Raw genomic sequence first — 26,528 nt, forward strand, 5'->3', positions numbered from 1 at the left:
GGGTCCATTGAGTAAATTAGGTCCTCCAGGTCATTAAGCCTGTCTCGACATGACATGATGATTTCTACCTGGCATTGTATCATTTACCCCCAAAGACCCCACACTTGCTCTGAGCACGTTCATATTCTTTGTCTACTCAGGGAGGGAGAATGTGCTCATTTGGATGTCAGCCACTGCTCTCTGACTGCAACTCAGCGACTTTCTTTGCTTCTTCTTAAGTCACCCAGGGATCCCTAAGGATTTGCTGGTGTATGGCTGTTATTAGAGCCTCCCCAACAGGCAGATGGCTTCATTGTCTAGAAAGAGTGTCATTTCAGGGGTTTTAAGCACAGTATTGTGCCCCTAAGTATCTTTTCCTATTTGCAAAAGCCAACATTATTGATTCATCTAGGGTGAAGATATTTCAGGATGCTGTAGGCCTTTATTAAAACAACTTCCACGGTGGACTCTGTCATCAGGACTGGTTTTAGGGAAATAAACTGACAGCAATGTGAGAGCAGTCTGTCCTGCCACTGGAAAGGGTGCTTAGAAAATTGTGCAGGTGTCTGGAGTGCCGCAAAGGCGGGAGCACAGCACTGGCTCTTGGTAATTAGGCAAGGGAGAGTCTCACCAAAAAAATGATTTTTCTCTCCCAAATGCCAGTAGTTGGCCCTGCTGGGAAGCAGTGACAGAGAGCAAAGGCATACATTCCCTCTCTCTCTGTTATGTCCAGGGCTACTTTGGAGAGTCGTAAATTGGTATAAATTAAAACGGGCAAGGATCCAAAGGAACAGAGTATATTCAGAGATGTTTTAGAGCAGTGCGCCCTTCAAGTGCGTGTAAATCAGCTGGGATCCTGTTCAGACTCAGCAGGCCTGGGTTGGGTCAGGGATTCTGCATTTCTAGTAATCTCTTATGCTCATGCTTATGTTGCTGGTCCACAGACCACACTTGGAACAGCCAAGATTTACAATAAAATGTATGGTAGTATGGTCTTGATTTTATGACAATAACGTGGTCTTGGATTTAAAAACAATTAATATGAAAGAAACTGGACAATACCCACAAAATCAGATATCAAGCCAGTCAAACTTTGATTAAATATTGAAAATTCCACAAAGAGATGGATAGAACATTTTTTTAAAAAGACATACTTAACATTTCTACCTGTCTGAAGGTTTGGGTGAACATTCTCTGAGGCCGATGTGTGATTCAAATTTTTTAATCTTTACTAATGATCCTGACAGTATCCTTCCAAATGAACCAATAAGCAGTTGTTTTCCTAATCTTCCTCACTTCCGAGTATTGGTGAAGAGTTCAGTAAATGTCCGTGTCCAATTAAATAATGCTTTATAAACTTCGTATGAGAGCGGGTGTTTAAACTTAGCCTCCCACCTTTTCTTAATCTAGGATGACAGCCTCTCTGTTCTTTCCTCTGCGATGAGCAATGTCCTTGTATCTTCACAGGTCAATGGGAAGGATCTCTCAAAAGCCACCCATGAAGAGGCAGTGGAAGCTTTTCGAAATGCCAAGGAGCCCATTGTGGTCCAGGTGCTAAGACGAACACCTCTCAGTAAACCAGCCTATGGAACGGCCCCAGCAGTGCAGCTCATGGACGCTAGCACTCAGACAGACATCACCTTCGAGCACATCATGGCTCTGGCAAAACTTCGGCCACCTACCCCTCCAGTGCCAGACATCTGTCCTTTCCTGCTCTCAGACAGGTATTTTTTTTTCCTGTCATTTTCCCCAAAGCCCTATTTGTTTTCATTCAGGATTCCAAGTAGGTGTTGGAAAGAATCAGTCACACTAGCAAGCTGACCATTTTAGAGACAGGCTCTCAGTTCTCTTTGGAAAACGTCTCCATCGTGTCTATATCCAATTAGATCCCAGCTGACCCTGTGAGTGACTTTCCCTGACCCACACAGTTGCTTCACGTAAGGAATCATGCTTGCTGCGGAGCAATGCACAATTCTGGCTCTGATTAGTTCATCTTCATATTTCCAGCCATCAAAAACCTCATGCGACTCATGAGCACTGGTCAGGGAAATAGCTTTTCTCACCAAAGCTGCCAAAAACCTTATTAAGACTGACACAAAGTGGCGTGTTGGCACTCTGTTCTCCTCTGTGGGTCGCCTCTCTCTCTTTCACTCTTGCTTTTCTCTTCTTTAAAGGAAAAGCTAGGAAATTAATTTAATTAAAGTGCAATTCTCCAAAGAAAGCAATTACCCAATATATTGAGATGTCAACAAAAGATTCTGACTGTCAGTGAGTAAGTATAAGGGCTGTGAAATCAGAATCTATTAAAGGAATATCTTTCCCCAATTTTTTACCTCATTTAAAGACAGGTCGAGAGATTTTATTCAAATAATCTTACTTGTACAGTCTTATTTTATGAGGAAGTATGTTTTGCCCCATACATTTTGCTCTGTGCGCTATGCAGCAAATATTCAAACATTAGAGAGTTTGATTTATAAGAACAGTGGTCTCTTGAGGCTGCATTTTCATTGCCTACTGCAGTCCATTCTGCACTCTGTAAAACACAGATCTGATCACTTCCCTGCCCTTTAGTGGCTTCTGTTAGGTTTGTGTCAGTGGTCCACAGGTATGCGTTAGAATCACCTGGGAATTTTAAATAGGCGTATCAATGCAATGCCTGAATCCTACCTCAGATCAATCAAAAAGGAGTTTTTAGAGTGAGCCCCAAGCACCAAATCTTTCTGCCGAAATCTCCCTAGGCAATTTTAAGGTACAGTCATGTTTTGGAAGCCACTCCTTGAAACTTCAAGTTCCAGGAGGGCAAGGACGCTGTTTATCTTGCTTCGTACTCCATCCAAGCAACCACTACTTATCAAATAGCCCCATTTATCCGGCACTGGAAGTAGGTGCTGGGCATGTAACTGGGAATGAAAATAAAGTCATCACCGACCTTCTAGAGGAGGAGAAAAAGAATACACTGGCAAACAAAGACTGAATATTGATAAGTGCTCACTGACGCAGAGGAAACCTCCAATAAACACTCTCTTGAACGAGTAACAGCTAACATTTATTAACTAATTTGGCATGTTTTTGGTAACATTACAAGTGGTCTACATTTATGAACCCACTTAGTCCTCATAACAGTCTTTAGAGGGAGTGCATTGTACTATTACCATCACAGATGAGGGAAGATGTTAAGTAATTTGGTCGAGGTCACATTGGAAGGAAGTGATAGGGCTGGGCTTCTGAGCCTAAGAGGTCCGACCCCACTACCGACTCTCTAAACAGATACCCTATGTCACTCTCCGTAAGTCCTGCAGACCTTAGCGAAAAGGCAACCTCTTCTAGCAAACTTCCTAGAACTGCAGTAGGGACATCCCCCCTCCCATCTGCTCTCATATTTCCCCTGAAATCTCACATTTCACATTTCACATTCCCACCTTTCTGCTCTACCCTGTGCACAAGGCAAGGACTGGATTTGGTGTACCTACAGATTTCTAGCCCTCGGCAGAGGACCTCGCATCTGGTAAACAATAAATGTTTATTGAATGAATAAGGTGTTCCTTGTGGCAGAGCTCCCTTCTAACCAACTGAAAGACAAGAGAAACCCATTAGTTTTCCAAAGCAGCAAGCTTAATGGTTTACCAGCCCAAATGGGTTTTCAGAGCCAGTCTAAATTTAAGCAAGGACGGTTTGCCTGTTAGACCAGCAAGCAAAATGTTCCATGTACCGCTTTTGCTGTTAGGGTTCACGTTGATTAGCCCTATGTGGAGATGACAGCCATAGAGAGCAGTGAGAAGAAATGGTAGAATGTTGATATTGAGGGTGTGAGGACCCCAGGGTGCGTCTCTTGTGCACCTTTGGGCTAAAGATAAGGATACGGTTTATACTACTAACCAGTTTTTCGGTAATGTCCACCCTGGTGGAGCTTGGAGATCGCATCTGCCACCAGCTTGCTTAATTGCACTGAGTCATTTTCACTAACTTCTAGAAATAGAGATGCCCTCCTGTCCTTTGCCTTTAAACTATACTTGACCTTCACATGGTCTAAAGTATAGGATCTATATCATAGCATATAGCAATTTTAAAGCTCTTCTATAAATGACTTACAATATTTTTCTGAAGTGAGATAAATAAAATTTATGTACAATGCTCCAGGTCCCCCTCATTTCCTTTAATCGTCTCTGAATTTTTGGAAGGGATTATGAAACCCTGTGGCTTATAGGAATTTCGAGCGAGGTGTCACTATGAATGCTGATTAATATTTGTGCACGGGCCCTCTATCAAGGAGGGAAAAATGTGGGTTGTGAGGGAGAACAAGGAAGCAGGTCTTAAGGATTGAGGGCAAGGCAAGTATGTTTTACAATCTGAAAAATGGGTGCTTTTGAAATCAGATTTCAAAAAACAGTTTGGAGCTGTGCATTAGGAAATGGGTAGTACTTCATTATAAAAACCCCTCTTTGGGGCGCCTGGGTGGCTCAGTGGGTTAAGCCGCTGCCTTCGGCTCAGGTCATATCTCAGGGTCCTGGGATCGAGTCCCGCATCGGGCTCTCTGCTCAGCAGGGAGCCTGCTTCCGTCTCTCTCTGCCTACCTCTCCGACTACTTGTGATTTCTCTCTGTCAAATAAATAAATAAATAAATAAATAAAATCTTTAAAAAAAAAAAAAAAAAAAAAAAAAAAAACCTCTTTGGGTAGACTGTGGTCTCAGAAGCCACATACCCAGGTATGGAGCAAGTCACATTTGGTGGAATGGAAGCAGGCCAGGGAGTATCCCGCACCATGGCTCGTCAGAGATTTCACATCAGACTCTTTGGAGTGCAGTTCTGGCTATGGGCTCTTCCTCTTAGTATTCTCTCAGAAAATCAAATTGACAGACCCCATGGAGTGGAGAGAGAAAGCAATCGCTTTTTGCGAGCTTCTAGCTCACTCAAAGCCTGGATTGCTACAGGTCTTATGGCAAAGCAGAGAAAACAAGTGAAATTCTAAAATCAGTTTTAATCTTGAAAACAACCCTTTTGATCCATTTCTGTCATCTCGCTACATTCCCCACAGCTGCCATTCTCTTCATCCAATGGAGCATGAGTTTTATGAGGACAATGAGTATCTTTCCAGCTTGCCTGCTGATGCAGACAGAGCAGAGGACTTTGAATATGAGGTAAGATCGTTTTCACACCACTTCACGTTTCTTCGGGAAGTTATGGTTGAGGGGTTTTGCACAACAAGAAAAATTTAACTATTACTGTGAGAAATATTTTGTCTATTACATATTGAGGGTAAGTTCTTTTACCTATTGTTTGTTTGGGCTGTTTGTGTTTAGTATTTTAAATATACTGGAAAACATTTTTATAATATAAGCTTGAAAATAATTTGATTGCATTTTTGTTGATTTTCATACATAGTATTACGGCAGCCACATTTTTTTTCTTTTTACTGTCATGAGGTAATTTCCAAGTAGAGTTTGAAAAAAAATTATATTTAAAATCAAGATTGTACTTCTGTTTTCATTCATTGGTATTTTGATTTTAGTTGACAAACTAAATTGTTTTATATTAGGTATATTTTCTTTCACTTATTCAACATTCTCTTTATTTGTGACTCAAGTATATGCCATAAAAAGTAGTTTCACTGACTTTCTAGAAAGAGGAATGGTCTAATGCCCTTTTATTATTTAGCCTTAACACCATATACAGTAGAGTACCTAGACTGTGATATACAATAATTCCAAAAGCCCATCGATTAATTATTTAAAAGCTTTCACAAAAGTTAAAGGATTTATCCTAATCTTTCCTCTTCTGCTGCCGTCTATAAATCTTTGAAAGGTTTCAGACCACTCTGACATTTGGAAATAAAGTAGATTGGGAAGGTAAAGAAGCTTTGGTAAACAGGTAGAGAACCCATGATTATCTGCCCTTTTAATGCTTTAGATGATGTCATACAAGTTCAGCAAAATGTTCTTTTCCGTTTTACAACCTGGAAATCCTGAAATCTCTTCCCTTAGGAGGATCTGAAATCAAATAAGGCCGATTCCGTGAAGCTCACCCAAAGCAAATAGACGTTTATTTGAAATCTTCGCCCCGCAAAAGTCATTGCTGGGGATTACCGAAATCATTTGTGTGATGATACCTAGCATCTGAATAGATGGTTTCAGCGTTGTTGTTGTTCCTACTAATTTTTCATCCCTTTTCCATTAAGTTGATTGAAAAGTTTTATTTTATAAATCTATTCAAGGACTGGTATGCACTGAAATATCCATTAAGTTTTGTCTTCTCATGAAAAACAAATTACAAAATTGAGTCACTTACCCAAATAATTCAAGATTAAATGATGTTTTCCTTTCAGCTAATGAATACTTTGGGTTTAGGGACTGGATTTACCTAGCTCACTTCAACTTTTTATTTAGTTTGTGCCTTCAAGCTTTATTAAAAATAAATCTGTATTCGGAGGGAGGGCATGGAAGAAAAACTTGCTTAGGCTAGCAGGTTAACAGTAAAAATTATGTAATTAATTAACATATCATTGAATATTCCAGTGCAGACAGATTTCCTTACCTTTCTGTAGGGCTTACTGTAGCTGAAGCACATCCTCTTTTTTGAACAATATAAATCCCTAATAGATGCCAGCCTCAGTATGATGACAGTGGTAAATGCTCAGACAGGTCCTCTGTAGCCTGTAATCTCAACTAATCACAGCATCATAGTCATTAATTTGCTGTCAGCTGTGATTCTCTTGCCGAAGGCGTCTTTTTGAGTGATTGAAATAAGAATGTTCCTGTGAAATTTAAATAAGGAAGACATTACTGTGACAGGCTTCAATCACGAGAAAGGATGCATTGAAAGCATGGTACATGGTTAAACAGAGGGGCGGAGGTATGGGGGAATATCCCAAGGATCATTTACCAGGTTTCGGAGAGAATAATGGTTCTACCTAGCACTCCTCAGTTTGTCCTGGTTAGGAGGCAGAGTGGCACGCATCATCCCTCACGGCTGTGTGAGATTAGATGGTAAAATCTAGTCCCCGGCTGTCAGCCTTGCTGATGATTGTGGATGCCACATTAAGTGGGGAGACGTTGAAATCACAGCCCCGTCTTCTGCCCTGTTATACTTAGACGCACACCAGTCAAGTGCCTCTGTGACCAGCTAAGATGACCCCAGCTCCCTCAGAGCTCTGAGGATGCAGTGGTCTAGCCCTTTCCAGGACTGCTTCTGTGCCTCTTAGAGAACATTACAGGAAACAGATCTAATGGCCAAAAAGAGAACTTCATCTCAAAAAAAGATAAGATATTTCTCCTCAACCTAGACATGAACGCACATCAGCAGGCTGTCGAAGAAGTTGAGGAAGGTTTCCTTTCCATCTGCTCCCATTGGTTTCTACCTTCAGTGTTAATGAGCACTTAAAATAGGCCAGGCTCTTACCTAAGTATGCGATGGAAGAAGCCTCTGCAGGAGCAGCTTAACCTGCAGGGAAACGGGAAAGACACAGCCTGTTCCGGGATGGGCAGGGCTAACGGAGAGCAACTGCGTGGGTAGCGGAGAAAGGAAACGCATGGTGTTGGGACGGGGTCTTGCTGTCTTATGCAAGGAAGTCGGGGAAGGCCTCTCTCATAGGAAACTTAAGGAAAGTAAGAGAGCAGCCACGTGGGAAGGGCAAGTACAAAGGACCAGAAGCGGAAGCATGCCCTGTGTGCTTAAGGAACAGCAGAGGCCAGTGCCCTAGCAGCCTGGACAAGGAGGAGAAGCCAGAGGGAGGAGGGGCTTATCTTGAGGCACCTTTCACTTCTCCCATGAGGACGGGAAGTTGCTGTAGAAGAGCTGAAACCCTAGCAAGATTCCTCTGGTTGCCAGAATGAATCTAACAGTTGCAGGGGGATGGGGGCACTGGGGGGGGCGGGGGGAGTCGTGTTGGGCATAGGAAGCAAAGGCTGCAGCGGCATAGTCAGGCAAGCCAAGGTGGATGTCCGGGGATGGTGAGGCGGAAAGGGCTGAGGCATGGTCTGGAAGGACAGCAACCATCCCGGGGCACAGGGTTTTGCCTAAATGTCCGTGTTTGAATCATTTGCCTCCAGGCTGCAATTAGATTTGGGCTCCAGATTTGGGCTAAAAACGGGATTTTTCCTTCTGACTTTTTAAAAAACAAAATACCATAGGCCGAAAGGAAACACAGCTTCTGGCATCCGCTGGAACTAGCATAATAAACCCACTCTTTAAAAGACAGGAAGTGCATAGAACTGCATTTCTGAACTTGCTAAAATGCCAACTGTGTAACTGTAGAGGCCCCTTTGTAAAGACCTACTTGCTCTGGACTCAGTGAACCAAAGCTGATCTGTCTATCTTGTGCCTACATATTTAGGGACTTTGAGTGCCTGGATTATTGACCCAATAGACCAAAACAGATCTGACTATCTTGTAAATACATATTTAGGGACTTTTTAACATGCAGATTATTGCATTGATAGACTGTAACAGCTCCCTTCAGAGCCATGATAGGCAGCAAATGCTTCTTTGGAGATATTACAGTCAGCATGTCAATGTTATGGTGACTCTGGTGCGTTAGGGATCTCTATGAAATTTTAATGACACCCATATCTCACCATGGCCTATCACCACTTTGCCTAGGAAAATTATTTGACTGGCTTTAAAATTTCCTCACTGTGCTCCAGAAAAGTCTCAGAGGACCAGTCTGCATTAAAAGACTCATATCTTTAAGTGTGTTCTCTTCTATAAATGATGGCCCTTGTTCTCCAATTAAAAATGATAAAGGATTTTAATTTTATTTGTGAGAGAAATAATAAAAATATCAAAATTTAAATAATGCACCCATCCTAAGAGTCAGGGTGCCCCATACCACTGAAATACTACTGAGGATTAAGCGTCTTCTCTTCTTTATTTTCAACTTTGTGCACTTTTTTCCTAGAGCCAGCTAAAGGTTGAAATAAATCATAAATAGCCCTTAGCAACTCAGAGGCAGATCTCAAATCCAGCCTCTACCAGAAATAATTTAAAGGGAAAGGCTTCAAGAAATATAGAGCCCTTTCATCCAACCCCTAATAAAGATATGTTTGCCCCTGCTCGAGTGCAAGGAAGATGCTGAATTTTCTGCAGCATTTACCATTAACTCTCAAAAGTCAATGTGCTAGAGAAGAGTCAGAGAAGTAATATTAGACTAATAGTAAAGTCCAACATTTTGATAGCATAAAACATCAGGTTAGCCAAGACAAGCAAATAATTTAAGTAGCACTTCGAAATCTGGTGGTTTTCATCACCTAGAAATGCCACTCAAAACATTTCTACTCCTCCTCCTGAGATCAGGCTAAATACCCAAGAATCTGAATTAAGTGTACATTGAGTTCCCCTTCTGAATACGTGGTCATCAGAATAAGGAATTTAGAAGTTGGCTTGAAGAGGTGTTAAAAATAGAAGGGTGAAGAGGACAAGTGTATGTCAGAGTTCTGTGTATATATCAACTGAAAACCAAACCCAGGCTCCTATGTAGAAATAGGAAAGAGCATTTAGCACATTAACTAGGTTCTTCTAGACAATTCTTATGCAAAGTATAATAAACCCTGTGCTATGCTGAGAAAGGTCATTTTGCAAAATTTGTTTTCCAGACCTGGATCCCTATGAATAGGTGCAGAATATTTGTGACAATATGAGTAGATAATCTCTCTTGTACATAGTTAAAGAAAAGAGAATTATGAATCAAGAATATGGTCATTCAAAAAATAACAAGAGGATAAATATTAACTAGATTTTGGTCATATTTTTCAAGCAGCTTCATGACTGTGAAGCAAACTTAGGGAAAAATTCATGTGTGTGTATAGAACATGGTGGCTCCTTTCTAGGCTGTGAGGGCAGAGACCTTATCTGTCTGTCTGTCTGTCATCGATCACATCACCCATTTCATAGTGGGTGCTCATATTTGGTGAATGAACAAAGGAGGGTTCCTGTTGTCTGCATGGACCAACTTTTGAGCAATGAGTCCCTTTGGACCTTTTAGTACAAGGGAATTGGAAAGGAACCTGGGACCACCATGCAGTTACAACAGATATCCTCTCTCTTTCTCATAGGTATATATTTCTTTTTTATTAAGTTCATACCTCTCTGCAATGTCTCCCTCTTTGCTGCACCCCCCCCCCCCCAGTCTCTGGAAACCATCTTTTGACTCTGATCCTCTGTTTCTGTGAGTTTGACTTGTTTTTTCTTTTTTTAGATTCCACATAAAATAATAGTGTGCAAATTTATCTTTCTCTGACTTCTTTCGCTTAGCTTAATGCTCTCAAGATCCATCTCTGTTGTGGCAAATGGCAGGATTTCCTTCTTACACACACACGCGCACACACACACACCACATCTGCTTTATTTATTCATCCACTGATAGACACTTAGTTGTTTCCATATCTTGGCTATTGCAAATAGAGATATTTTTTTTTTTTAATGTCAAGGGTTCTCTAATCCAAGCATCATTTTTGTTTCAGTTCAACACTTCTAAAGAAAGGTCCAGGAGAATGAGGAGAGAGATAAGAAATGAAATAGAATTTTAATGGTCTCCATGTAAATTCATTCCTGCCGATTATTATAAGAATCTCATACTTGATATGAGTTTGATATATTCCCTAATCCACCCCAGTACTTCCTTTATAACTTCCTCTCCAAGGGATTATCCCCAAATTTATGAAACACAACCATGGACAGAGAACTGAGAGCCTCCCAAAGTAGCCAACCCTGACTCTGATGGTCTCTGGGAAATGTGTCAAGGAGTTTGAAAACCAATGCTGGAAAGAATATGTTTGGTGTGAGACATAATTTATAAAGAGATGACAATATTATCCATATGTGCATTGGATATTAGGGAAAAGAGACAATAGCACATAGAGTGTGAAAGTGTAGCATTTTCAGAATTATTTTGATTCACTGCGTGCTTTATATTTCACCAGTCCCTTTTATTCCACTTGTTAGTCACATTTTAGAATTATTAATGAAATATATGAAATAATTTTATACCACTTACCACTGGGGCAATAAAATCATCCATTTAAAAAAATCACCTTAATAGGTTTCATTCTTGTGGGAAATTTATTGAATTGAAAACCGACCTAGATGAAGTGTGAAAATATTTTTATTACTTGAACATTTAAGATAAGATGGTATGCTATCAGAGTCGGCTCACTGAAGTATCTATTCATGACACCACCATTTCCTCAAGTTCTAGCAGATGAAAATCTCAGTCATGGAAGGCAACCCAGAAGCTGTCATGTAGTGGGGATTGTGTTTCTAGAATCTCTGGGGCACATTTCTTCTTCATATCACCGGTGCTTCCTCCCTTGTGTAGGAGAGTATCTCTAGGTTCTTCCCTGGTCTCCTGGGCTCCATCCCCTAGTCTATGCAGTTCATCCATTCACCAATTCCTGCCAGACCAGCCGTTCTCAAACAGAGTTCTCACTGGGTCGCTCTCCCATTCATCATTTTGTATGACTCTACTCCTTGTGTTAACTCTAATTGTGTTAATTCTCTGCCTGGCAGGAAAGGTCCTTCATACTCTGCCACCCCTCTACTTTTTCAGGCATCTTGGGGTCAAACTCTGCAGCCCAGCAATACTCAGAGAAAGCTGGGTACTTTCCTTCCTCTACACCTTCACCTATGAGAATTTCCGCCCCTCAAATGCTTTCCTCACACTGTCCCACACAGAACTACCATATCACATTCTATAATTTCTTTTTTGCATTATGTCTTGGGTTATAGTTATTTATGTACATATCTTTCTCTTCTAAATAGTTTTTCTTCTTTAAAGAAGACACTTCTTTTCTTTTCTTTAAAGAAGACACTTTAAAGAAACCACTTCCAAGCATCTTTATATCACTGGGAGAGCCTACCTTCCACATACCTTAGCACACAGAGGGCATACAGAAATATTTGCTTGAGGAATGAATAAATTACTGACATTGCTGCTACTGTTCTTATTTGTAAGTATCCTGAACACAAATACAAAAAGGTGAAATGGTGGGGAAAGGGGAGAAGACAGCTGACAAAAATAGAAATTTGAAACAAAGTGTGAAAGTCTTTGATTTTCTCTTAATATTTCAATTAACAGTCTAATAATTGGAGTAAATGATTTTAAACATACACTCATGCCAGACTATAAAAAAAGAAAATTTGGATTTCGTGTTTTTGTTGCCATTCTAACAAGAATATCCATGTTTTGCTTCACACTTAGAAGCTGGAGAACCCTACTAAACAGACAAGCTGACTTACATAAGTAAAGAATGACTGGAATTCAACTCCCTGGTAGGATAACCATACATTCTGGTATGCCCTAAGCTATCCCCATGTATGGCTAAGTTCCACTTTAATTATGAGTAGCACCATCTTTCTTTCATCTTCAAAAATGTCCTACCTACATACTACATTATAGACTTGACTTAGTTTCAGTACTTGAACCTTAGTTAAGGCTGAAACTTTGTAATGAAACTTTATATAATCCTAAAATTCCAAGCAGAGGTAACTCAGAATTTCTTAATTTGAAAACCCATGTTTATAAAATTGAAGGATTTTCCTAAGTTGTTATTTTCTATTAAAAAAAAAAAAAAAAGTTCTCCCTAAGAAGTGACTAGAAAGAAATAGCCATCAAAATTGTTGTAATTCTTTTAGATTTCTTCCTGGAAGAAATGATATTAGGGCACCTGGGTAGTTCAGTGAGTAAAGCAGCTGCCTTTAGCTCAGGTCATGGTCTTAGAGTCCTGGGATCAAGCCCCATGTAAGTCTGTCAGTCTCCCTGCTCGGGGGAGTCTGCTTCTCTCTCTCCCTCTGCCTCTCCCACCAGCTTTTGCACTCTCTTTCTCTCTCTTTCTCTCTCTTGCTCTCTCTCTCAAATGAATAAATAAAGTCTTTTAAAAAAATGAGATTAATATTATTGTTAATTTGTTCAAGTTATTTCATAAAATAAATATAAAGCCCATTATCTTTTACCTCACTGATTATGAGAACACTAAACTTTATTTCCTCAGAAAACAATGAAAAGCAAATTTAACCTTCCAAGTTGGTTATTAAAATACTAGAAACCTAGATATAAGATGAAGATTACTTCCACTACATATATGAATTTTATCAAAATCCTGACATCCAATTTTTGTTCAAAGATACTCATGATACACATTCAGATGATTGCTTTCCATTACTAAAAGGTGTTAGAGGTTGTGTTTAAGGTGAAAATTTGCGTGTTAAATCATATTCCCCAATATCTCCTATTCTGCTTTCAGAGAACTATTTTCAAAGGGGCATAGAATGGAGAGCTGCATCACCACTTCCTCATATCAGGGAGATCATATGATAGTGGTGATTCACAGACCTGTACCCCTGGGGATAAAAATATATGTTTATAAAAAATAAAAAATTAATAAAAAAAATCTTTAACAATGAAAAAAAAAAAAAAAGAATGGAGAGCTGTCTTTTCACTATAAAGCAAATTCCAGATAAGGATTCCAATGTTCCCTCCAGAGGCAATATAATCAAGTTGAATATGTCCAAACAAGGAATGTGGTCCCAGTTCTAGCTCTGTCTCTTAAAGCCTCCACTTACCTCCTGAATCATAGCATCTTCACATGTGAGCTCCATGGGGATACCAATAATATTTGGAATGATTTGTCTCATCTGGTCTGCCCATGTAACTCACTTGAGCAAAGTGAAACAAACCCATAATCAGATCCTTAAAATTTTACAAATATTTTATCATTTCAGTCCTATAAACCCCCATCTTTTAGATTTTTATAGAGAGTGTGCACACTTAAGGACACACATTGGTCTATGTCTAGTACCATACTTTACCAATGGGTAGAAAGTAGCACACCTCTCCATATTATCTCTGACTTTAGTGTTTGGAACCAGCTGACCCATAAATATTTGCCAAGGTGAAATGGCAGTTACAGGCTGTAGGCACTATAAATTATTTTATTTAAACACAATATTTATTTTTTTAATTAGAAAAATATAGAAAACAATCCCAGTTTAGATTTTTTCCCACCAAATTACTGTCTTTGAAAAAATTTTGGAATCTTTAAAGAGCATGTGTTTACATTGTCATGAGATTTCTCCCCTTTCTCCTTTAGACTTAAGCCCTTGACAATGCTCTGGTCCATAATTACACAGTGAGTTCACTGATATTCACTATGTATTAAATAATCAAACTTAATATAAATAAAAGAGACTCTTGCATGATCAATATAGGTAGTATGTTATGAGCCAAAGATTCTGGTAAATCCAATGTATGTATTTGAAGTCCAAAATAAAATATTAAGTATCATTTTCTGCAGTCATACCATTCAAGGTAACCACAGTTAACACTTTGTGTGTCTCACATTGTTTTTCCTATAACTAAAATTTCATCCTTTTGTTGGGTGCTTACATTTTTTCCTGGGTTTCTTAGCTATAGGAAAATAGAGTGATCTGCGTCACACATGAAACTTCATCTGCATTATACTTTTTTCTAGCTTTATTGAGATAAAGTTGACATGTAACATTGTATAAGTTTAAGGTATACTACATGATGACCTAATATATGTATATGTTGTGAAATTATAACTGCAATAAGATTAGTTAACACCTCTACCTCTCACATAATTACCTTTTTGTGTGTGTATGGTGATAACATTTAAGATCTACTCCCTTAGCAGTTTTCAAGTATATAATACAGTGTTGTTAAAGTCAGCATGCTGAATGTGATATTCTCAGAACTTATTCATCTTAGAGCTGGAAATTTTAACTCTTTGACCAATATTTCCCCATTTTCCCCACTTTCTGGTCCCTGACAACCATGATTCTATTCTGTTTTTGAGCCAACTTTATTAGATTACACCTATGAATGAGAATACAGTATTTATCTTTCTTCATCTGGTTTATTTCAATTAGCATAATGTCCTTGAGGTCCACACATGTTGTTGCAAATGGCAGGATTTCCTTCTTTTCATGGCTGAATAGTATTCCATTGGGGGTGTATATCACATTTTTTTTATCCATTCATCCATCAATGGATGCTTACATTGTTTCTGTGTGTTGGCTATTGTGAATAAGATTGCAATGAACATGGGAGTCCTGATATCTCTTCAATATCTTGTATTCATTTGCTTTGGATATATATACCCAGAGCATGATTGCTGGACTGGGTAGTTCTTTTTCTTAAATTTTTGGAGGAACCTCCACTGTGTTTCTCATAGTGGCTGTACCAATTTCCATCCCCACCAACAGTGCACTAGGGTTTCCTTTTCTCCACTCCCTCACTAACACACTTGTTAGGTTATATGTTTTTAGGAGGTTATTCATGTGTCTTCTAGGTTATCCATTTTGTTGGTGTATGAGGGTTCATAACAATCTCATGATCCTTTGTATATCTGTGGTCTCAGTTATGATGTTTCCTCTTCCATATCTGATTTTATTTATCTGAGACTTCACTCTTTTTTTTCTTAGTCTAGCTAAAGGTTTACCAATTTTCCTCATCTTAAAAAATCAGCTATTTTGTGAGATTAAGAGTCACTTATGTTTTGTCTCCCTCCCAATCCCATCTTGTTTCATTTATTCTTCTCCTACCCACTTAAGCCTCCATGTTGCATCACCACTTCCTCATATCAGGGAGATCATATGATAGTTGTCTTTCTCTGCTTGACTCATTTCGCTAAGCATGATACGCTCTAGTTCCATCCATGTTGTCGCAAATGGCAAGATTTCATTTCTGAGGGTTGGTGGGGGGAGGGGATTTGGGAGAACGGGGTGGGATTATGGACATTGGGGAGGGTATGTGCTTTGGTGAGTGCTGTGAAGTGTGTAAACCTGGTGATTCACAGACCTGTACCCCTGGGGATAAAAATATATGTTTATAAAAAATAAAAAATTAATTTAAAAAAAATCAGCTATTTTCATCTGTTATTTCTGTTGTTTTTCTGATCTCTATTTATTTCTGCTAAGAAAATGGCTAACTTTGGTCTCAGGTTGTTCTTTTTCTAGTTCCTTGAGGTGTAAAATTTAGAGTGTTTATTTGAGTTCTTTATTTTCTTAATGTAGGCATTCATCACTCTAACTTCCTTCTTAGGACTACTTTTGTTGCATTCCATAAGTTTTGTCATGTTGTATCTTCATTTTCTTTTTTTTTTTTTTTTCAATAATTTTTTTATTTTCCTTTTGGTTTGTCTTTGACCACTGATTATTTAGGAGTGTGTGTTTTTAAATTTCCACATATGTGTGAATTTTGCAACTTCCTCCTGTTATTAATTTCTGGTTTCATACAATTGTGATCAGAAAAGATACTTAATATGATATCAGTCTTCTAAATGTTCTAAACTTGTTTTTTAAATTAATGTATAATCTATCCTGATGAATATTCTGTGTATGTTTGAGAAAAAAGTGCTACTGTTGGATCAGATGTTCTGTATATGTGTGTTAAGTCCATTTGCCCTAAAGTATATTTGAAGTCCAATGTTTCTTTACTGGTTTTCAGCATTTCAATATTTCCTTACTTATTTTCAGTGTTTCCTTATTAGTTTCTTATTAATGATCTACCCATTGTCAAAAGTGGGGTGTTGAAGTCTGGATTACTGTATTGTTGTCTGTTTCTCCCTTCAAGCGTGTAAATATTTGCTTAATATATTTATGCTTTAATGACGAGTACATATTAAATTTACAATTATAATATTCTGTTGATGAATTGACTGCTTTATTGTTATATAATGACTTTCTTTGTCTGTTGTTACAGATTTTGACATAAAGTCCATTTTATGAGCTATAATTATAGCTACTCCTGATCTCTTTTAGTTTCCACCTGCATAGATCATCTTTTTCCATCCTCTACTCTGTGCCTAAATGTGTTCTTAAAGCTGAAGTGAGTCTCTTGTAGGCAGAATATATTATAGTTGAGTCTCTTGTTTTTTAATCTAGCCAGCCACTGTCTGCCTTTTGATTGGAAAATTAATCCATTTACATTTATAGTAATTATGGATAGGTAAGGATTTAGTAATGTCATTTTGTTAATTGTATTCTGACAGTCTTAGAGTCCTCTTATTCCTTCTTCCTCTCTTGCTGACTTCCTTTGTGAACTGATGAATTGACTTTGTGGTAGAGGTAGAAATGAGAACAAAGAGACAAAAATGTTTCCTAGCTAAATATTTGACAAACATAAGATTTTATAGTTATTCTCATAAATAAATAAGCACTGGGTCTCAGTTTCTAATCTCTGCACCCTCTTCCATTGCCTTATTGTATTATTATTGCTTGTTCCCACTTTGGGCTCCCCTATAAATCTCTGATATTCTTCAGTGTGGAGACCTTATCTTATGCATCTTTGTCTTCCAAGTACCAAGCATATAGTGGACTTATTGCAACGATAACTAAATTTTAAATATACTTTCAGGCTAGCAAATGAAAGGCTTATATGACTAAGGTTTAGAGTTACAGCTCTTTAGATGTTAATCATCTTTTCATCTAGTTGTTTTCTTTCTCAAATGAAATACTAAGGAAAATAAAACTTTTTCTGGTTAGAATTGGAACTTACTATTTACTGTTCTAATAAGCATACCTAAACATATCACATAGACACACACACACACACATAGTCACAAAGCCTCTGACTTTGTCTTTTCATTGGCTAGTAGAGTGTTTAGAATGTGGTGATGAAGCAAATAAATATTTTGGCCGATTTTAAACCCAGAGAAAAATGTCAATTATAATAATGATGTTTACAGATGAAGCACTGGACAGCAGTATTTTTAAAAACAACAAAAAATATCGACACGCATAGTCATTATAAATGGAAGAGATTGAGATAATGCAAAAATGAATGGCACAAAGTTGATAATCACTTTAATTGAACTGAGATATGATACTTAACTATATAATTGGATTTTAAATGACCATATTTCATCTCTTAGTACAAGACATTTAAGGCAATATGTGTTTGTACTTGGTTGATGTAAGTTATAGAGTCCATTATTTCAGAAGCCAGGCCTAATTGTGAGTTGAAGTTCTACAGCAGAAATTATTCATCAGCCAAAGTTTAAAATTTGATCAGTCCTAGAAATACTCTTACCTGTATTTTTATTTCATTGTCCTTGCCTTCTTGTAGATACTCCCTTTTTATATTTCTACTTGTTTTTCAATAGCCAAACCTTGAAAGTTAAATCTGTAACTTTTTTTCTTTGTTCTGAAAAACACATTGAAACCATTTGCTCTTTCACTTTCCTGAGACCAGGTTTTAAAGTCTAGAGTCCACCCAGTAGGAAATGAAGGCTTCTGTAGGAAGTAGTAACAAAAGGGGGATTGCCATAAATAGCTTATTTTTAAGAAGTGTGCACTTTAGAAGTAAGAGCTCCCTTTTCAAATGTAAAAGGATATTAGTATTCAGATAATAATAATAGATATTGGTGGTAGAACTTTAAAATAAAAATAGATAAACACATTTAGATAAAGAACAATTAAGTGGTATTTGGACAGAAGAGAATTAAGATTAAGAGAACTTTGACATGATGGAATTTGAACCACAAAAAGACCTTAGAAGCACAGCTGATTACTTGACAAAGGAAACTGAAGCCCATAAAGGTTAAAAGACTCACGTACATAGCTAATTAGTAGCAGATACTAGACATGAATTTCTTCTTTTTCATAAAAAAAATGTATGATTATAAAAATAATAGATGTTCATTATTTTATTTTCTTATTCAAATTCCCCCTTGGCATGTAACTGAGTAGGTGTTCTTTCCTAGAGTGTATAATCGTCAAGAGTATATAATATTTCACCTTCTCTTATAAACAAACTAAAATTAATATGTCTTATAAAGTGTGATTGCCTGTGATTTGTCTTATGAGAGAGGTCTAAAACCCCTGAATAACCTTTAGAAGGATAGTTTGTTTTCCAGAGGATGTTTATGAGTAATCAAAGGATCCATGGACAGCTGTTGAGCCTTTTTGCAGCCAGGAAGTTGATAATCCTTAAAGAACTTTTCTTTCTTTGACTTATACATAATACCTGCCAAATAAAGACAGTTGGGAATCCTTTTAAACAAAAGTTTTGAATATGCTTTAGGAACATAAATGAACAAAGTAGTTGGGAAATTTAAAAGAAAACTGTGATTCCATGACTGGGGATATCACTAACTGGTCCCAGTTGGGAAGGATTTTATAGGCTTCCTATTTGCCTTGTACAGAAACTAATATTTCTCCAAAATGAAAGCAAAAGGGACTTATAACTTTGGTTTCTGTCCTTCAGATAACCCAGAGTTTCCTATTACTTACTTTCTTCCATGTTGACTTGAAGGTTTAAATTTCCAAATGCTATGATTTAGAATTTTTCTACCTTAAATATTTTTAGTAATAAAATCTCATGCAATAAATCTGTTGTGGGATGGATAAACAAGTTCAAAGACATAGAGCAATTCATAGAGGTTTTAGCACATGTGGATATTCAATTAGTTTTACTATCTGATGCTCATAGGACGAAGTACATTAATACCACTTTTTCAAAAACCAGACTGGCTATTCCAGATTCTGGTTCTATTCTTTATGTGTGTCAAAAAGAAAGAAAGCCATACGTTTTCTCAAGGACTTTTCTCAGGTCCAGAGACATTACTTTTATAATCATTTCCTGTCATTTTTCTTAGTGATCTTGAACACATGCATAATGGTATAGTAGCCATATAACAAAGTGTAGGCTTCCGTAATATAATAATGCTGACGGATCCATACCTGTTGGATATCAGATTGCTCAACTGAAAAAAGTTCTAGAACATTTTCTGGCACCCAAAGTATTTTGTTTTATATTCCAACTACATAAAATAAATTACCTTCATTAAGTCCTCATTTATTGTCCCCTATAAGTAACCTACCACTAATTTGCAAGAAAACCCCTCAAAAAATTTGTTCCAACAAATCAAAGTCTGATTGTATCGCTCTGATTGGAAGAAAATTATATTTGGGTATATTTGGAATCAGCCTGAAGTCGGCTCAACTCAAACCCCATTGCACAATACCTGTGTGACCTCTCTGAGCCTCAGGTTCCTCAGCTGTGCAAAGAAGATAACATTAATATACGTTGTTGTTGTTGTTGTTGTTGTTGTTTTTACAAATGTGCTATGCCCAATGTGGGGCTTGAACTCATGACCCTGAGATCAAGAGTCACATGCTCTACCAACTGAGCCAGACAGGTGGCCCAATAATGAGTACTTAATATTAAGTGAGATAATATATGAAACCATGTAGTACAATAGTTGGGATGGAGATTAGATAGATAGATAGATAGATAGTCTGCCATTTAGAATTAGAATCTTTGGGGAGCATATACATTGGTGCAGCCACTATGGAAAACAGTATAAGGGTTTCTCAAGAAGTTAAAACTCGAACTACCCTATGATCCAGCAGTCCCATTTCTGGACATATATCCAAAGAAAATGAAATCACTATCTCAAAGAGATTATCTTAGAAACAATCTAAGTGTCCATCATTGGATGAATGGATAATGGAAATGTATATGCAGATGATGGAATAATTTTCAGCCATGAAAAAAGAAGGAAATACCTAGTGCTCAGTAAGATAAGTAAAAGACAAATACTGTATGTGCTCACTTACATGTGGAATCTAAAAGAGCCAAACTCAAAGAAATAGAGAGTGGAATGGTGGCTGCTAAGAACTGAGGGTTGGAGGAGATGAGAAGGTGTTGGTCAAAGGGTACAAACTTCCAGTTACAAGATGAATAAATTCTGAGCGTCTAATGGTAATGATAATTAACAGTTCTGTATTATACACTTGAAAATTATTAAAACAGTAGATGTTAAATGTTCTCCCCACCAATCTCAGGTAATTATCTGAGGTATTAAGTAACCTTATTGTGGTAATCATTTCACAATACACACAAATCATCACATTGTACACCTTAAACTTACATGTCATGTGTTATCATATATGTTTTCAACATATAACATGTAACTTTAAACTTTTTTCCAGCTTTATTGAGATTAATGATAAAGATTGATAATAAATGTTGGGGAAAAGCTAAGAAAAAAATAATATTGCACTCTAAATTCTCAGTCCTTCTGCATGCAAATACTGATCATGGTACCCCATAGTATACAATTAAACACGCAGGATTTTTACACTTTTATATTTTATTTTTCATATTCCACTAAATTTAGCTTTTAGAGCAAAAATTTTGAAATGACTTCCACTTCTGCTGTGAAATGAAGATGTTTCCTTTCATCTGTCCAACCCAGTTAAGTTCAGAAATACTTTTGAGCAATATGATATTTCAGATTCTATGTGAGCATTGGAGAGCCAAAAATAAATAAATAAGACACTGACTTCCGTCAAGGAGCTCACAGTCAGATGTGGAAACCGAAAGTCATATATAATTACACTGCTGTGAGCCATGCACTATAAGAGGAATGGTCAGAGAGGAAATGGTACCTAAGAAGAATTTTGAACAAGCAGACATTTAAGGGGAGAGCAAGTACAAACACGTGAGGGCATCAACAAGTCCAGCCAGTTCAAGGACCTGCATAGCTCAGTCCAATTAGAGAGTAAGTTTTGAGAAGTAAAGAAAGATATAGGATAAGGCTAGACAAGTAGGCAGGGGCCAGATAAAGAAACATTTTGAAAAAAAAAAAATATTTATTTATTTATTGGAGAGACAGGGAGACAGAGCACAAGCCAAGGGAGGGGCAGAGAGAAAAGCAGGCTCCCCTCTGAGCATGGAGCCCAATGCAGGGCTTGATCCCAGGACCTGAGCCAAAGTCAAATACCTAACTGACTGAGCCACCCACATGTCCAGAAACACTTTTTATGTCGTAATGAATACCTTGGGCTTTTACTACAGGCCATGGAAGATAATTCATGCTAGAAGAGTCACCATGGAATCAGACTTGTGTTCCATTTAGACTCAGTTTTGTAGGCATGTGTAGGACCAGTTTGGAGGAAAAAAAAAACAAAGAAGAGACACAAATTAGGGATCAATTTCTATGGACCAGGTATCAAACAAAAAAGATTGGAACTAAGGGGGTGCCAATGGTAGAGTTTAAAATCCAGTAAATAAATTGTTGGCTTTTTTAAATAGGCAAAAATTATATAGGTGTTATCGTTCTCCTGCATGGCAAGCGGTTATGAGCCTAGCTACTAACCAAAGTCATTCCGGCAAACTTGACATCCGGCATGATCTGTCCTCTTTGATAAATGTCCCAGGGAGTCAAGACAGTCACCTGTCAGAATTGATAAGTGAGGGAGCAGCAGGGACCAGAGTCTTATTTGTGAGGGCATAGCTGCCAGTGCTTCTAGCCTGTTTACCTCTAGACTGATCTGTCTCGCTCTGAGACTTTTCTATTTCCACCTAAATAGCCCCAAAATGCATGGAGGCTATGCCTACCTATGCGAGATACTCATTCTGGACTAGTCTGCAAATGTGGGGGAAGGATAAAGAAGCTACTTTCATTAGGCTGTTTCACAACTGAAGAGTTTCAATATCTTTAAAAGGGAAAGCGTGAATTTGACCAATTCTCTGTAGGCATTTAGCAAAATAGGTAGTAAATTCTGTGAAATAGAAAAGCCCAAGGGATTACTGTGCAATGTACTTCTAAAATCCTAAAATGCTCATTACCTCATGCACGGAAGGTATCTGAGGAATAAGGAGCCATTTTTTGATTAAAAGGACTTAGTTCTGAACAATAGAGTGGCTGGTGTTTTTAAATTAAATACACAGGAAGACACTTAAAGCTCATCTTCTGCTTTTGTGAAGGAAAGAAATGAGAGTCTCAGAGGATCACCCCCACACTGATGAGAAGTGCACAGCACAGTTCTGTACCGTAAACTTTTGCTTTCTCTTCTCTTTACTAATGAGATTGTGGTTCTCTGTGTACGGGAGCACATTGCTGCAAAATCTAAGAAGGAAAGAACCGAAATCTGAATAGAGCAATGGTGGGACCCTGGTTTACTCATGGTGTGCTCATGAACAAAACGTCCGTTCACGGTGGAAACTCAGACTTTTTTTTTTTAATTTTATTTATTTATTTGACAGACAGAGATCACAAGTAGGCAGAGAGACAGGAAGAGAGAGAGAGGAAGAAGCAGGCTCCCCGCCGAGCAAAGAGCCCGATGTGGGGCTTGATCCCAGAACTCTGGGATCATGAACCGAGCCAAAGGCAGAGGCCTTAACCAACTGAGCCACCCAGGTGCCCTGAAACTCAGACTTCTTAACATGGGCATCTTCTTCAAACGAGACACTTGCAGCAGCTAGGGACACTAATTATGGCACACATCCCCTCCTCATCACCAGACCATTCCGCCTCCCATTATTTACTTTAGGAAACCTTATTTTGAAGATTCAACTGATCTTTTATTCTCTAGATAGCAGCTAACGATTCTTCGAGTTTCTTCGAAACTGCCATGGTCTTTACCTTCTGGCCCAAGATGGATTATTCCAAGACCTAATAGACTCCATCATTAGAAAACATTTTATAGTACTTAAAGCGGCTTTCCCTATGTTGAATTACATCTAGTGTTTCCCCTCCATTGCCCATTATAGAAGTAATTTGCAGAATTTCTGCAATTTTGCCAGGAACATCCAGAGGGAGTGTCTGCCTGGGGTGCTGGGTACCAGCGGCATTGCCAAGCTGGAAGGGACGGAGCTCTAGTGAGGAGTGTGTTTGTGTATTTCTGAATTTCCATGTGTCCCTAAATTACTATCTCTATCTATTATACCTGCTTCTTGTTCCCCTTAATAAATTCATGGATTCACATGCTTGCACAGGCCCTTTCCCACATATTTACTTATCCTAGATTAGATATTGAGGTAAATTTGGATATGCCTAATAGTATTAAAAGACCAACAGAACGGCACTGTAGTGCTACAGTAAGTCATGTGCCTGTGCGCTATCCTCTGTTTTTGTAAAAACTGTATCCCTAATATCTAGTATCACACACACTTAACAGTGTTTTATAGAAGTTGTGTTGGGTTTTTTCATTCATTCACGGGAAGTTTATTTTTTACAGCATGTGGGATAGTATAAAAGAAATGAGTATAAAATAAATAAACAATCTCTACCCTCAGTAAATGAACATCTATTATTCACTTTAAGTGCACTTCAATGGTTTTCTTAGGGAATGCCTAGGTTTAGATGAAACACGGACAGTAAAAACAACAGTATGTTTTTTGGCCGTATTCTCTCCTCCAGTTGTTTGGGTTCTTGAAGATACCTCTCAGAATCTTTCCAGAAGCTTCTGAGAATCCTCACGGTGGGTCTCCTATGTGCTCTCAAACTGTCTTGTTACTACCTAGTAAAATCTGACATTTTCTTTCCTTCTGGCTTCAACTGTGATGATCATATCCTCTGTGGGACCTAATGTTTTTGAAGCCCACTCTCTTTCCCTCCATCAAGTTTGGACTGGCCCAGACAGGTTGCTCAGGTCACTGCATACACACCAAGCTTCATTGCAAGAGTTACCTCAGGGAGAAGTAATGGTTGCCTATCTTTATGCTTTTGGTGTCATAAAGAGCTAAGATCTGTCTTCTATATTCACTTTTCTCTATTGTATTTTTAGGATAGTGACAGAAATCTGTAATGGCAGATCTAAAAATAGTCTCAATAATGCTATGCTACAACATCAACTTGCCTCCAAACAGAGATGCAGTACTGTCTAGTCAACACCCAGCTGTAGAAAAAGAACCTTACCATGACATTGCAACCCGGTGTGTGCTTCTCCCTAATCCTGTCTTTTTTACCTTCTCCCTTGGGAGTAAGCATTATCCTGAATTTTATGCTTATCATTATCTTGTTTATCTGTATAATTTTGTGACATAAGTTTGTAGCTCTAAATAATACATTCTTTAACTTTTTATCTTTAAATATTTTTGCAGCCATACTGAACGTATTCTTCTTAAAGCTATGTTTTTTATTCAGAATTATGAGCCTAGTTGATCCAAGTTGTTATGTATAGTTATAATTCAGTAACATTCACTATTATTATAGGATTAGCATTTATGAAAATGGCATCGTTTAGGTACTCACTTGGTGGGCATTTGAGTTGCTTCCAGCTTTATAATGTTACAGTTTTGCTATGAATAATCTTTTGTGTAGAGGCTAGTGCATGTTAGAGCTTTCTAGAGGAACTCCGGTTATTGGATATGCACATTCACTAAGCAGTGAGCCCTGAACCTATTTTAACTCATACCAGCATGAAGGTGATACTAGGCACCACATTCCCAAAAATAACTTGGCCTTATTTAGACTTATGATTTTCTCCAGACATAATTTTCTCCAGTTATTGTGTTGTGATAATTAGCTTTCACCAGGTATCATGTTGTGGCTTAAAAATCTTTCTCCTGAAAAAAATTACAATAAAATATACTTTCTCTTATTAATAAGGTGATTATTAACTGATTATTGATTATTAATAAGGCATCTTCTTATAAGTTTATTGGCCTGTTCAGTTTTCTTCTTCTGTATAACACCATTTTGGTATTTGCTCATTTCTATACTGGTTTTTTATTGATTGATTTTTTAAAAAAATTCTTCATATGACAGATTGTGAAATCATTTCTTTATTTGTATTACAAATACTGTTTCTCAAGTTGGTGACTTGTCTTTTCACTTTTTCATAGTACCTTGTGCTTTAAAAAGTTCCTAATTTTAATATCATAAAACATGTTAATACGCTTCTTTATGGTTTATGCCTCCTGTATCTAGTTTAAGAAATCCTCCCTCTTTTATTTTGTATTCTGAATTTAAAAAAATAAAACAATTTCTCTCTCCACTTTAATCTTGGATTCGCACAGAAATTTTTTTCATATTTTTATTATTTTTATTGTTGAGGTGGCATGAATGAATGAATAAAAAGAATCTCAAATAGGTGAACAGATGAGGAGAAATATAGAGAGGAGGGAAGTTCATTATTTTTTGGCTTTTTGAGTTTTTAATTCCAGCTAGTTAGCACACAGTGTTATATAGGTGTCCAGCGTATGATACAGTGATTCAACAATTCCATACATCACCCCGTGCTGATCGCGACAAGTGTGCTCCTTAATCCCCATCACCTCTTTCACCCATCCCCCCATCCCTGCGCACAGAAATTCTTTTTGATTATGGTTGAAGCTTGGGGCCCAAATTTATTTTTTTTTCAGTGTGGATTACTAATTGAAAGTTCACATTTTGCTTGGTATGTAATCACAACTCCATCATAAGTCCAGTTTCTGTGTAGGTGTAAGTTGATTTCTGGTTTTTCCTGTCTATTCCCTTGGTCAGTTCGTCAAACTCTATGCCATACTATACTGTCTTAAGATGTACTGTAGCTTTTGTTTTAATAATTTATTTATTTATTTGCCAGAGAGAGAGAGAGAGAGAGCACGCACAGGCAGGCAGAGTGGCAGCAGAGGCAGAAGGAGAAGCAGGCTCCCCGCTGAGCAAGGAGCCCAATGTGGAACTTGATCCCAGGATGCTGGGATCATGACCTGAGCCGAAGGCAGCCACTTAACCAACTGAGCCACCCAGGAGTCCCAAGATGTACTGTAGCTTTATTCAAAATCCTTGTAGCTGGCTGGATAATCCTCTTACGTTATTCTTTGCCA

General features: G+C 37.9%; 1 protein-coding gene across 2 annotated transcripts in view; it reads left to right on the top strand.

Annotated features, from left to right (window-relative positions):
- PDZRN4 (PDZ domain containing ring finger 4) overlaps window positions 1–26,528 on the top strand; it is a 272,837-nt gene that overhangs the window by 207,223 nt on the left and 39,086 nt on the right. For both annotated transcript variants that reach the window (XM_082742228.1, XM_082742229.1), the window contains 2 exons: window positions 1,447–1,703; window positions 5,013–5,115. In XM_082742228.1, coding sequence (XP_082598354.1) covers window positions 1,447–1,703; window positions 5,013–5,115 — 360 coding nt within the window. The remainder of the gene's footprint in view (window positions 1–1,446; window positions 1,704–5,012; window positions 5,116–26,528) is intronic.

This window comes from Mustela nivalis (assembly GCF_964662115.1).
Source record: "Mustela nivalis genome assembly, chromosome: 7".
Classification (NCBI taxonomy): Eukaryota; Metazoa; Chordata; class Mammalia; order Carnivora; family Mustelidae; genus Mustela; species Mustela nivalis.